A 10,870-nucleotide genomic window follows, 5' to 3' on the forward strand; every position below is an offset into this window, starting at 1 on the left:
TACACAAAAAAAGTACTAAGAGAGGGGAAATCATCCAAAGGTGGATGTGGATCACAGCTTTTATAATGTGTTCTGCAGTGCTTTCTCTGTTTTTGTTAACCCCCTGTGTTTTTGGTCAATTAAACCTGATCATTTTCAGCAGAAAAGACTTGCTTAACATCAGGCAGTACACTCAAGACAGTTACCCAGCACTTAGCTCAAAAGTTTTCCTGAACTTTAATTAGGAGCTTTCTGACGTACATGGGGAATTCACAGATGAGGCAAGTGTGCAGGTGCACTAGTGAAACGTTGACAGTTTCTTTCACTTCCATCAACTTACCTTGCAAATCTTTGCTCCTTGCCCAAAATTGATAAGTTGCTCCTTCTTAATGGAGCAAGCAAGGATTTATGCACGTATTCTGCTGCCCTGTGTTTAAACCTGGCTCAGTTAATTCATCCCTGACTACATCCCGCTCATTACACAAAATAATAAGCTAATAGGAAAAACAAAATTTGCTTTTGTTTGATTTTTTAACCTTAATAAACATTGGCATTCAGATGTTACAGCACAAAGTAAATACTGTAGCTTGAAGTTTAGAGTAATATTTCTGCAAAGTACTTTATTCACCATGGAAAATCTTCTTCATCCTGGTTGGCTTTTACATTCCTCCTCAGGCCAACATGACTAAAGCACTGCCAAGCATGGTAGATCAATTAATCACCTTGGAACAAAAACATCTTGCTGTTCATAGTTGTAAGGGACTTAAACAGAGGAACTTTAAATCATAAACTACAAAAATACAAACAACATGACAACTCTCTCACTGTAGAGAGAAACATACCGGACCACTATTATAGTTTTGAAAGATGCATATCATTCTGCTCCCCAAGCAGCAGTAGATCATTGCTTCGTCCTACTTATCCAAACAATAAAAGCTTTAAACCCTTGGTGAAATCCATCCATGGACAATGCAGGAACTTTTTCCTTTTAAACTATACTAGCTGGAGTATTGTGAAGCTGCAAACTGTACCCTTGATGAACTGACTGTCAATGTAACACATTACATCAATTCTTGTCAATACCTATAAAAATAGCCCTGTGAGTGGCAACCTGTCCAACTTGCCTCTCACCCTACGGCAGCTGGGATAGGCTCCTGCACCCCTGCAACCCTGAACAGGATAAGCAGAAAAGGACGGATGGATGGACGAATCAACTTAGCACAAAAAGTACGAAAATTTGAATTTGGTCAGTGATTTCTTTGTTGCAACAATGCTTTTTGGCAATAAATCTTATACCATTAGAAAGCCTTTTATCTGAGCAGCAGAATTGAGTATGTGGGTTACGCCCATGAAAAATGGGTGTAACCTTCTCTGCCAATGCTAGACAGCTTGCTGCTACAGCTTCCTTAGTGTCATTTATTAAATTGGATGATTGAAGTCTAAAGAAACAACATGTACTGACAATTTAACATTTTCTTTTTTTAACAAACATAGCATGTGGAAGAACCATACCAAGTCAGACAAAGTGGTTGTGTTGGCGATTCTGGCACAAACAGCATGGGCAAGCTAATCCCACAAGTGTTCAGTGGGGTTGAGGTCAGCACCACAGGTATCCTCTCCACTCCCAAATTCTGGAAATGGTCTTGATAAACCTCACTCGGTGGAAGTGAGCTTTGTCATCTGTGATGATAGCGTTCGGTACCAGACTGTGGAGATATGGAAAAAAAAACAGGTTTTCCAACAGTATAAGATTTGCTGCCAAGAAGCAGTGTTACAACAAAGAAATCTTTGACCAAACACAAATTTCCTTCCTTTTTTGCTAACAAAATAACAAATCATATTTCACTGCAAGACTAGGAACTTTGCTTGTATATGACTGTATCCCCTCTTCTGTTGACATCTTTATTGTCTTAGCAGACTAAAAAAAGCCAAAACCACTAACAATGAGATTATTCTTAAAATGTTGAAACCCTGCTTCTAGGGTATAAAAACCCTGATCCGTCTGAAAAGGTCGACAAGATATCACAAAGTACGAGAGACCATAGCAACCTGTTGAGGCAAAGACCTGGCTGATTATCTTAATCCCTGCTACTGCAGGTTTGAGAGGGACACATTAAACACTGCCCCCCCCTCCCCCAACCCCATTCCATCCCTATAATAGCAACTGTCACTCTATTGACACCTCCTCTTTTCTTGTGTCGCTTTCCAGATATCTCAGAAGTCAGACAATTACTCCTAGAGCAATTCATTCATCACTAGCAGTTGGTGAGGCTTCTTCAGCTTTCCTAGTTGGAAATGTGAGTTGAAGGGGCATTCTAGATAAAAATTCTAGGAACTTGGAAATTCCAACTTCCACGAAATTCGACGAAATTCCACTTTTGGTCACCTGGACCTTATGGTTCAGATTTCAGTGAACTTCAGGAAACCAGACAACCAGCAAAGCACAAGGCCCAGACAAAGTTTCACACTCATGTTTTAAAGCCTGTGCTGACCTGCTGGCAGGAGTGAATGACCACATCTCTGTTGCTCTGATGTCTGAGGTCATGAAGGCCTTTAAACATCTGGTCCTGGATAACCTGCTGAGAAGTATAGGTGGCAGCTGTTTTTATAGACTGAAAACAATTTAAAAAATGTGAGGGAAAAAAAACCCTGAAGATACTTGAAACACTGGAAACTGCTAAATTCACTATAAAAAGTATGTCTGTGAAGGTTCTCAGTCATCCAGGTCATCGTAGTCAAAGGAGCTTGCAAAGAAAACTTAAACAACTTAAACAAGCAACTTAAAGAATTCCAGACGCTTTTCTTTGCAAGCTCCTTTGACTATAAAAAGTAATTTGTTTAGACTTAAGTTCTGCTCTATTCTAATACCAAGACAAAAGGGAGCTTAATAGTTCAAAAGTCTGTGCTTTTCTAGCTCTTTAGGTTCTTTAGGTTCAACAATAGGAAAATCTGATTGACACATGCAAGTATACTAATGAAAACAAAACAAAACAAAACACAGCTTTGGACCACAGCCTCTTTTTCAGTAGTGTGTTAGTTTAGGTGGACCTCAATTCATATGTTTAAAGAAGGCAGTAAACACCATCTTTCCCTAAAAATCTGCAGTCATTTAAAACATTTTTTCAAAGTAAAACCAGGGCCTGTACTCTCAAAGCTTTCTACAACAGAGAGGAGCTTCTAGTGACCAAATTAAAAAATAAAAAATCCCAATTATGACATTTTCAAGAATTTCCCTTTAAAGTTAAATCTAAATCCTGGCAAGTAGAAAACCGAACACACTAGCCTTTGAAAGACCATAGATGAAAAACTGTTAAGAGTAAAGAGGAGCACTTTTCAGAAGTGTAAGACTTTCTTAAGAATAGGAAATTGATACAGGAGCAATTTTTTTTTACTTCCCTTCGAGTGAGGAAACTGTGTATACACAGTTCCCATGGATCTTATTTTAGAAGATTCATGTCACTAAAGTTTGACATCCTTTTTTTTTTTTTTTTTAAAAGAGAAAAAAAATGCATATATCAATCACCTGGATCACCTGCTGAGAAAGAAAAAAGAAAACAAGCAGAAGAGAACAAGAGTAATAGAATAAACAACATCACAATGATCTACGTGAATATGACAGTAAATACCAAATATTAAACATTATTGTGCAGCACATAAGATCAACAGAACACAGTGTGCTTTGAGGTAGGAGCCAAAAAGGGTGTAGTTTGTGGGTGTGATCACCCGTGTGTACAGCATAGTGACTTATGTATTTAAACTTTACACCATGAAACCGATGGTAAGTATAGAAACAAGTCACAAAATAATTGTGTCATTGGTAGATTATTTAACCCCCACTTCCAACAGTGCAGCAGTTATGACAGACGTGTCTGTAGCAGAGTGATCTCAGAAACAATAAATTGTTTTCACAGTCTCATATTCTGACACATTTTATTTTCAGATCTCACAGTCTTACAGAAGGCATTGACAGACAACAGTCTTCCTGATGCTTTTGATGTAACTGATAAAAGCCGAACAGTCCCCCTTTAGTATTAATATATTAAGTTCTAAATAATCAATTTTAGGCATCTTGTAAGTTCAAGACCCCGTATTATGTGTGTGATAGACCATGTACCCAATTTAAGGTCAGAGTGCTTTTTAAAAATGGAATATTTTTTTGTTTTTATTATCATTTGTGAAATCACTGACACATGGTTGCTCTTTTTATTTAGGGTAAAAAGATTTAAATATATTCTAATGCAATTTTTCCACTTGAGTCGACTTGTCTGTGGTCAAAAAGGTTAGATCAAAAACCAACAAAAAAGCATTAACCACTATTAAGAAAATCACATGCTCCTAAAATCAATTATTTCAAGCCTCATAGCACAGAAAAAAAGAGAGAAACAACTTTGAATAAACTACGTAAATAAGAAAATGACATGACGTCATGACTCACACTTGCTTTAAGACTCTGCTCAACAGGCTGTGTATGTGTCTTTAAAACAACAGCCTTAACATGCAAATATTTGTGAAAACTACGTATAGTCCACATTTAGTCTGAATGAAAGACCATTATGCATAGCAATTTCTGTTAAAATTGTTGCCAGCTATTGACATTTACCAAACGCAGCCTCTACTCCAAGTCTACTTTGTGATATTAAACCATGAATGCTAATGTAGAAACTTGCCTGATGTTGTGCTGACTCTCAAAACTGATTATCACGAATCATGACAAATGAGAAATTTCCAGTCAAGAACACAAGTGTGGAAAGAAATTATTAGAGCCTTCATTGTGAGAGGCCTCTGAAAATGGGTTGAACAATTGATAATGCTAATGCAGTCTTCAAACCTGTGAGTGAGTTGCAGGCTGAAGGTTAAATATGATCAGTGAAATTGAATCTGACAAAGCTACATTACAATCCATCTTGGGATATTAAACATTTCAAATTTTCTGAATTAAGGACTAATAAGGCTGCTGAGATGAGTGCGAGATGGATGGTCTTGGTTAACAATCACAAAATAGATCTGATGAGAGTAAATGGCATCAGAGTTGACATATGATATTGTTGAGGGGGAAAAATGAAGTCTTAAATTATTTTGCATCCTGTGGGACTGAGAACACAACTTTCAGTGCTTTCAGTGAGAAAATGTACTCATTCTGTTTGGATTAGCAACTCTTTCTAATGTACTGGCCTCTTATCTATTGCAGCTGGAAGTGGTTATCTGGAGATTACACTCTAGGCTGTCCTTAATCGTGTAAATCACATTAATTACCTGGTTTATGACTGCTGGATGTTTGTTTTTCCTGGAAGTGGGATGGGCATAATACTTTCAGCAAATACTAATAGAAGATAAAAAAATTCCTAAAGAAACATGTTATTTAGTTTAAACTGAACACCCAAGCAGCAGCTATTTAAACATAAGTTTAATATTTACACCTGAGCTCAGCGCAGCACAGCAACATGAAAACCAAACTAAATACACAATAAAACCAGGATCTCAGAAGTTTATAGGGGGAGGGGAACACCTTGGACTCATTGCTGTGTTCCTGGACGCTGCAGTGACACTTTTTACACTGGAGAAATTGTTACTTAAGTAACAAATAACTAAAATTCCTTGAGTGTCAATTGGATATTTAATGACTGCTATAGAGACAGGAGGGCGGTAGAAGACTCACCAATACATGATGCCCACACTACATTCACACTACATACAGAGAGTTTTCATATGCCGTCTTGATTGTTGTTTAGATTACCATCCACTCTGCAATAATCGTGTATTTTTTGTGTTCTGTTTCTTGTATAAGTGTCCAACTTTGAACCAATGTCACAATATTGACAAATACTGTTAATCCTTCATACATACATCGTCCTACATCATCACACACCAATCCTTCATACTGGTATCTCAGTAAAAGAAAAATCTTAAGTCAAAAATATAACTTTGGAAATCTGGCTCTTCCAGACATTCAAGTTCAAAAGGAACTTGTGTACAAAGTTGATAACACAAAAAAGTTTAACTGCTTTTGTGTGCAAGTGTGTGTGTTGGTGTGTGTTTGTGTGCATTTGTGTGTGTGTGTTTGATGTTGGGGGAATAGCGGTTTACGAGAGGATCTTGACAATTTATTCTAGACAGCTGCATCTTTGACAGGCCATCATTAGCAGAGTGATTCCTCAGGTTGTTTCATTCCCCGGTGGCCAAGACAAACTGCACAAGATCTTAATTGCTGGTATGAATAAAAGTTCATTTTCCAAGGAGTGCTATCATTATAAATGCAGTATAAAAGATTACTGAGAAGATGAATATGTCAAGTACTGTACTCTCACACTAGTGCAATAAAGAGGCTAATAAACCTGAGATGGGCCAGAGGGTTATTCAGGGACAATAGAGAAGATAAATGCTGTTTATCTCCAATTACAGTGCGTTGTTATGACTGTATAAGTTAGAAAGACTTAGAAAGACAGAGAGAGGCAGGTGCAGAGAGTGACAAATAGAGACAAAGAACATTTCAAGGCTCTCAGAGTACTTATTTTGGAAGCCTTTCTTCACATGGAAACTGTCCTTTCCATTTAATCCTTTTGATTTTTGAGAAAATGTTTCATGACAGACAAATGAGAGGCTGTCTGTGTTTTGAATAGTTGTAAAGTCAGAAAGTAGCACTGAAAGCAGTTCTGAATGGGGCTGCAGAGTGCATCGCAGTATAATGCTGCCATTATAATTGTGGTCAAGGGACTGTGGAAAAGGAGGCATTTGGACTGTTCTCTGGGGATCTGTACTGGGAGTTTAGGGGCCTTAGTGTAATATAGCATGGGAATGATGAAGAGCTTTATATTCCCAATATCCACTTGACTAAGTGGTTCTTTTCTTCAGTGAGCCACAATTGTACAGCTCCTATTTCGTATGAGAAATTGTCATTCAGATGGAACTGTGAAGTGCCAGCACAAAAAATTGTGTGTTGTGTGTTTATTTAATGTGTTCAATAAAAAAAGGGGGCTCAGACCACCAACCTTTCTCTTTTTCACTAGAACTTACTCAGCTCAACTAGACTGGACTGTACTTGGTTTCAGTAGTTTTCCATTACAGTCGTGTACCACCTGTGTATGGGTCATTATAGCAATATGGCTATCACAGCATTTGCATTAGACAAAAAAAACACAACAATAGAGGATGTCGAGAAGATATTACACCAGCTGCTCGATATACAGTTTTTTGCCAGACTCGGGGACCATAGGGTTAACTTTTTTCCAAAATGGCTGCACAAACAGTAACAGTAATTGCGCTCTAACCCTAATAACTGTTTGTGCCATCCATCTTTAGAAGTTTGTCCCACTCTTCTTTACAAAATTGTCTTAATTCTGCAACATTGCAGAGTTTTTTAAGCCAGGTTAGGTTTGGATACCATTTTACCTTACAGTTTTTCTCGATTGCTAAAACACATTTCTTGAAACTATGCCTCATATTCTCACAACAGTAAACACAAATCCATAACATCTCACTCAATTTCCCAAACATCCTATTTCCAGGTCAAAATGAAGCTCTACACTCAAAACTATTCACTCTTGCTGAAAAACCAAACTTTGCCCTCAGACATCAAACACAAGCCCTCAAAACACACACACTACAACAGAGTTTTGCACACTGGTACAATTAATTCAAAACAATAGTTCCAAAACAATTAGGTTGCTTATGGTTCTCCCCTTCAAAAACCTTTTCACATGATAAACACAAAAGACGCAACCAATGTATGTACAGTGGCACATTTTTATTCATGTACTATACAGTACAACACACACCAAAAAACATTATTCCACCTCAGCATCTTGTCTTTGGTCTGGGTCAGGCCAGAGAATCTCATCCACATCACAGGCTATATTGGCCCTAGCCAGGCAGCGGGGGTAAAATCCTCTTGCATGCCTGATCCACCCCTGGCATGCATCTACTGATATGTCTAGGCAGGCTTCTTCCATGGCCTGAAGGAGGTGAACACGGACATAAGGTTCTCGGTCATACACTTTCCACCGCCATGCCGAAAATAACTCCTCTATCGGGTTTAGAAAGGGAGAGTATGCAGGCAGAAAGATATTAGAAAACCTTGGGTTATTGGTAAACCAGTCACGAACCAGAGCAGCGCGATGGAAGCTGACGTTATCCCACACAACAACGTAGTGAGGCTGCTCTGGCTGTGCTGGTTCCCTGTAGTCCAGCTGGAACATATGTTGTCTTAAACCATCAAGAAAAGCAAGGAGAAGCATAGTGTTATAGGGTCCTAGTACGGAATGGCGGTGGAGTACCCCTCGTTGGCTGATGGCTGCGCACATAGTGACATTCCCTCCACGCTGACCAGGGACATTTACAATAGCCCGATGGCCAATTATGTTCCTCCCCCTTTTCCTTCTTTTGGTCAGGTTAAAACCTGCCTCATCCACAAAGATTATTTCATGGGGAACAGGCCGTCCTTCAATCTCAAAGATTCTCTGCAAAACACATAACACAGTAGAGTCAATCGGTACCCTGAACCACAGTTCAAGAGTGCTGAAATGGCAGCATAAACTGCCATGCTGTGATGGTACACAATACTTTATACAGTATCAAAACTCATACCTGAACATATTCCACACGTTGGTTTTTCACTCTGTCAGAGTTTCGTTCGAAAGGGACTCGGTATGCCTGTTTCATCCGGAATTGATTCTTTCGGAGGATGCGGTCAATTGTGGAGAGGCTGATGGCATTTATGCCTCGAAAAAGATGATCATCCTCAATCACTCTCCTTTGAATCTCTTGCAGGCGGATTACATTATTTGCAATTACCATGTTTACAAGTTCCCTCTCTTGCTCCTCCGACAAAAGCCTTAACCTGCCTCCACCAGGTGGTCGTCTCTGTGTCCTACAAAAATAGAAGCACTCATTACTGTAACTGTCACACATTCTTTTTACAGGAAAATAATGGAAACATACTGAAACTCAAGAAACATAAGTTCAGTAACTTAAAAGTTACTGTACAAAGCAGTCTTACTGCAAGTACACCTACCTGTTTTCCTCCCTGAAGGTTCTGATGATGGAGGCAACAGTGAAGCGACTCAAATTTGGTTGTACTCGTTGCCCAGCCTCCCTCATAGTCATCCCATGGACAAGGACATGGTCAACTAAAGTGGCTCGAATTTCATCCGAGACTGACTGTCTTCTTGCCCTTGCTCTTCCCCTTCCTTGTCGCCGTCGTTCTCCACCTCCACCTCCTTCACCACGTCCTCCTCCTCCTCCACCTCTCCCTCCTCCTCCACCACCTTCCTGTTGTCCTAGACCACCTCCTCCTCCTCTTTCACCACGTCCTCTTCCTCCACCTCCTCCTCCTCTTTCACCACGTCCTCCTCTTTCACCATGTCCTCTTCCTCCACCACGTCCTCCTCCTTCACCACGTCCTCTTTCTCCACCACGTCCTCTTCCTTTGCATCTCTTTGGATCCATTGTTTCAAACCTGAATGAGCTGACTTTGGCCCTTTTATCTATCCATCGAAGGTTCTGATTGGTGTGTGATAAATTTTGACTCCTAGTGTTTCCACCTGGTTAATTGTGTGCTAATTGAGCTCAAGCTATGCTGACTTAAGTTAACATTATTGAATGCTAGTGCTTTCTAAATGACTACATGGTGTAAGCACTGAAAAATGTAGGGATTTGTGTGTAGAGTTTTGCAGTAACAGTTCACCAAATTTGACTCATGTGTCAAAGCAGGGAATAGTGTTTATAGTTCAGGGAAATGGGTGAGCTTTTTGAAAAATAGCGTTACGGTTTTGAAATTTTAGTTTAAAAGCCTGGTTATAGTGTTTAAGCAATCGAGAAAAACTGTAATAAATGAAATCATCACTGAAAACTGAAAACTGTATTTACTTCAGTTATCTTTGTCTAATATTACAATTTATTTGGTCATTTAGCAGTTGGGCAAGAAATGTATTAAGAAATTAGGATGAGGAAACATATTTTCTCTATACTTTATATTTTCTTTGAGTTTACTTCTCAACCTCTTAAGGCTTTCTCTCATCCCTCCAGCCATCATCTCACCCTATCACTCATCATCCAGGGTCACACCGACCCTCTGCTTATCCCCTCACTATATCCCTGCACTACATCAATGAATCTTTTCAGTGGTCTTCCTCTTCCTGCATATTTAACCTACTTTGATATATCCCTGCTCTTTACATGTCCAAACTATCTCAGCCTCTCTAACCTCTAACTCCCTAACCTGGTCTCCAAACTACTTGGCCTGAGCTGTCCATCTTATATACTAATTTCGTATCCATCTGGGTCACACACAGTGAAAATCTTAACATTTTCAACTTTTTGTTGATCCTCCTTCAGTTTGCTTGGACACTGCCCATTTTTTTTCTCTTGGATGATTGATCCCAGGTATTGAAACTCATCCACTATCACTACCTACTTTGTTCTTTGCATCTTCACTGTTCCACCTGTCTCTTTATCATTCCACACATATTCTGTCTCGCTTCTACTGATTTTCATTCATCTTCCCTCCAGAGCATACCTCCACCTCCCCAGATTCTCTTCCACTGGTCTCACTAGAGATCACAATGTTGTCTGAAAACCTCCCTTCTGTCATTCCTACAGCACATCACCATTGCCCTGCTGTCTGCACACATGTCCTGCACAGACCTCATATATTTCTCTGATGTTCTTTACTTTCTTATGCAGTACCATTATTCCTCCCTTGTCACCCTATAACATGCTTTCTCTAGATCCACAAAGTTTCTTCTGACCTTCTCTATACTCCTTCATCAACACTCTTAAAGTAAACATTTCATCTCTAGTGGTCCTTCGCTGCATGACACCATACTGCTGCTCACTGATCATCAACTCTCTCCTTAACCTTAACTTCAACAACTTTTCCCTATCTCTTTATGTTATG

At 39.3% G+C, this 10,870-nt stretch overlaps 1 protein-coding gene across 1 annotated transcript; it reads right to left on the bottom strand.

Annotated features, from left to right (window-relative positions):
• Positions 1-7,705: 7,705 nt before the first annotated feature.
• On the bottom strand, positions 7,706-9,794 carry LOC145428331 (uncharacterized). Its single transcript, XM_080300436.1, has 3 exons — positions 8,987-9,794; positions 8,560-8,842; positions 7,706-8,432 (listed from the first exon to the last, which is right to left on the bottom strand). The coding sequence occupies exons 1-3, from the start codon at positions 9,418-9,420 to the stop codon at positions 7,761-7,763; spliced, it is 1,389 nt and encodes a 462-aa protein (XP_080156562.1). The 5' UTR covers positions 9,421-9,794; the 3' UTR covers positions 7,706-7,760.
• Between the last annotated feature and the right edge of the window lie 1,076 nt (positions 9,795-10,870).

The sequence above is a fragment of the Astatotilapia calliptera genome, chromosome 1 (assembly GCF_964374335.1).
Source record: "Astatotilapia calliptera chromosome 1, fAstCal68.1, whole genome shotgun sequence".
Classification (NCBI taxonomy): domain Eukaryota; kingdom Metazoa; phylum Chordata; class Actinopteri; order Cichliformes; family Cichlidae; genus Astatotilapia; species Astatotilapia calliptera.